This window comes from Piliocolobus tephrosceles, chromosome 3, assembly GCF_002776525.5.
Source record: "Piliocolobus tephrosceles isolate RC106 chromosome 3, ASM277652v3, whole genome shotgun sequence".
NCBI classification, from domain to species: Eukaryota; Metazoa; Chordata; class Mammalia; order Primates; family Cercopithecidae; genus Piliocolobus; species Piliocolobus tephrosceles.
Genome location: NC_045436.1, coordinates 105,909,318 through 105,912,593, shown reverse-complemented (window position 1 = coordinate 105,912,593; position 3,276 = coordinate 105,909,318). Strand labels below are relative to the sequence as shown.

The 3,276-nt window shown below is 38.0% G+C and overlaps 1 protein-coding gene across 11 annotated transcripts in view; it reads right to left on the bottom strand.

The window, feature by feature from the left end:
* Window positions 1-265: 265 nt before the first annotated feature.
* The window catches only part of HELQ (helicase, POLQ like), a 48,935-nt gene continuing 45,924 nt past the window's right edge, over window positions 266-3,276 (bottom strand). For 8 of the 11 annotated variants that reach the window (XR_002733699.2, XR_002733700.2, XM_023222498.2 and 5 more), the window contains one exon: window positions 269-481. Coding sequence is in view for 9 of the 11 variants with exons in the window: in XM_023222498.2 (XP_023078266.1) it covers window positions 374-481 (108 nt within the window). In the remaining 2 variants the exon portion in view is untranslated. Of the gene's footprint in view, window positions 482-3,276 lie in introns of all 11 variants that reach the window. The other 3 variants (XM_023222500.2, XM_023222501.2, XM_023222502.2) reach the window with 1 other exon arrangement.

Below are 3,276 nucleotides of genomic sequence, written 5' to 3'. Positions count from 1 at the left end.
ATGCACTGGAAATAACAAAAAGCAGTTAGGAAATGGAGGGTTTAGAAATCCTAAGGAAAATTCTGGGGATTTCAAATAGTCCAATTTGATGAAAGAAATGGGTAAGAGAATAATGAAAGATCAAGATACAAAGGTTGAGCATAATGTTGATGAAGTTGAATTTCATTTTGTGGTGGACACTATAGACTGTTCAGCAGAGAAATAATGTGTAAGTATTCCAAAGAATGAATTGTTAGTGAGAAGAGGTATATTCAATTATTCATAGTTCTTAATGCATACTTAAAATGTATTTTTTCATTTATAAAGTATGTTATTTTTAATAAAACACATGTACAATAAATAATTCATATGTGAAAATGCTCATCAGATAGCTTCATGCTTTGTCAGTGGAAGAAGCCACAGCACCAGGGAAATCAGAAGGTAATCTTAGTAGCTCTTCTACTTCTTCTTGCAGGGCCTCTGCTTTTTCATGCAACAGCATCTACATTAAAAAATTAAGACGTGAGGCCAAAATATGCATTGCTAGAGAATTGCCAACAATTTTACCACTGTCCATGGAACACCTGAATCCTTACACATCAGAAATCTAGACGTTAAAACTATAATGAGATTGAAAAATGGCCACTTAAGAATAAACGATTATAGTCAATGAAGAGGAGGCATTTAGTTAAAACCATTTTAGCTGATCACTGCCTTTTAGTATACCAAAAATAAAGCTTTAATTCTCCCAAAGATTTGTTTTATTGAAGACTCAGCCACTTAAAAATTAACTTTTAATCTATAAAATCTAAGACAATTTTGCAAAAATTTAATTAGCTCCTGAAAATGTTATCCTTTATATATATGCACTTTATTATTCCTCAAAATTTAGTATGCTTTTAAAAAGCTACCAGTATTTCAAATAAAAGTTTTATTCAAGTTCCTAAACTTAAAACTGTTAATTTCAAAAGCAACATAATGAGCAAGAAAGTATTTCCAAACATGGCATATAAAAGATGTCAACGAATTTTTGCCGAATAACAAGCTATATAGATCAATAAGAATAATGAGTAAACTACACAAAACCCTTGTGTCAGTATTATTATAACACAGAGAGTATCAACAACTTCAAATTACTTGTTGTTTAAAAACACCCACCAATTTCTGGAAGAACAAATCCTGCCCCTCCACTCTTTTTTTAAGACGGAGTCTTACTCTGTCACCAGGCTGGAGTGCAGTGGTGTGATCTCAGCTGACTGCAACCTCCACCTCCTGAGTCCAAGCGATTCTCCTGCCTCAGCCTCCCGAGTAGCTGAAACTACAGGCACGCCTCACCATGCCCAGCTAATTTTTGTATTTTTAGTAGAGATGGGGTTTCCCCATGTTGGCTAGGATGGTCTCCATTGCTTGACCTCATGATCTACCTGCCTTGGCCTCCCAAAGTGCTGGGATTACAGGTGAGAACCACTGTGCCCAGCCTCTTTTTTTTTTTTTAAATTAAAAAAAATTTAAAAGGCTTTTTTCGTAGAGACGGGCTCTCCCTATGTTGTCCAGGCTGTTCTCAAACTCTTAGGCTCAAATGATCCTCCTGCCTTGGCCTCCCAAAGTGCTGGGATTGTAAGTGTGAGCCACTACACTCAGCCAAAACCAGTTTCTTGAGCTCCTACCCAAGTGTTTGCAGAGATCTAGATGGGGTTGAGAAAAAAAGCACAAGATAAGAGGGAAATAGAGGGTCTAAAATGAAATAAAATCACCTCCAGAGAGAAAAAGCCTACCCAAATATAAAAATACTGAAAAAAGAATGTTGGCTGATTAAAGCATTGTTTATAGGAAGATATTTAAAATGCATGTGAGACTCTAGGAGGCAGTCTTCAAAAGGCAATGCTTTTAGGGGAGAGAATGGGTGAAAAGGGAGGTGGCTTTTGGAAGCTCAGTCATGAGCGGAAGACGAAAAAAGGAAAAAATGGACAATCTTGTATGGCAAAAGGAAATTAAAAAAAAAAAAAAAAAGACAACAAAGGACACAAACCCTCCTCCATGCCTCTCCCACCCCAAGTCATCCATTAAAGAAAAATACTTTGCTACTCTGACAGAAGAGAACACTCTTAAACTAGGATCTCATAAACCATTCCAAATGACTGTGTTGTCCAAGATATGCAGAGGCACAAGCAGTTCTCATCTATACAAAACTACTATATAAAAAGAAAACAAGGCTGGGCGTGGTGGCTCACGCCTGTAATCCCAGCACTTTGGGAGGCTGAGGTGGGCGATCACGAGGTCAGGAGATCGAGACCATCCTGACTAACACAGTGAAACCCCATCTCTACTAAAAATACAAAAAAAAAAAAAAAAAAAAAAATTAGCCGGGCATGGTGGCACACCCTTGTAGTCCCAGCTACTCGGGAGGCTGAGGCAGGAGAATGGCGTGAACCCGGGAGGCGGAGCTTGCAGTGAGTGGAGATCACACCACTGCACTCCAGCCTGGGCAAGAGAGCGAGACTCTGTCTCAAAAAAAAAAAAAAAAAAAAAAAGAATACAAATAACTCAAACTCTTTAGCTCATAAAAATTTCCCTCCCTGAAAGCAAACCATGAAGCAGAAAAGCTGTAACACAACACTCAAAACAAAATTATTCTCAAATAAAAATCTGGAGATATGAGGAGGAGTGGAAATGCTCACTGAATAAGAAGTTAAAAAACTAAGAACCGACATGGACAAAAACTGGAAGAAATGATACAAAAGTTGACTGAGCTCAGGAATGAAATAAAAGAAAAAGGCAAAATCACATTAGAAATAAAAACTAATAACTATAACTAAATAGTTGGGTGTCCACAGAAAAACAGATTTAAATAAAAAAACCTAATTAGGACCAAAAAAAATTAAAAAGCAGGAAAACAATAAAGAGAATAAAAATGAGACAGGCCGGGCATGGTGGCTCACAGCTATAATCCCAGCACTTTGGAAGGTTGAGGTGGGAGGATTGCTTGAGGCCAGAAGTTAGAGACCAGCCTGGGCAACAACAACAAATTAGCCAGGAATGGTCCATACCTATAGTCCCAGCTACTCAGGAGGCTAAGGTGGGATCGCTTGAGCCTGGGAGTTCAAGGCTGCAACGAGCTATGATGGTGCCACTGCACTCTAGCCTGGGTAACAGAGATCTAGTTCCTCCCCACTCCCCCTTAAAAAATATCCATGAGGGAAGGAGAAGAAGTAAAATGGAATACCAGTAGAATTTGTGTTTCAAATGTGTAGCAGCCACACTGAAGCAGATTTTTTTTTTTTTTTTTTTTTTTTTTTT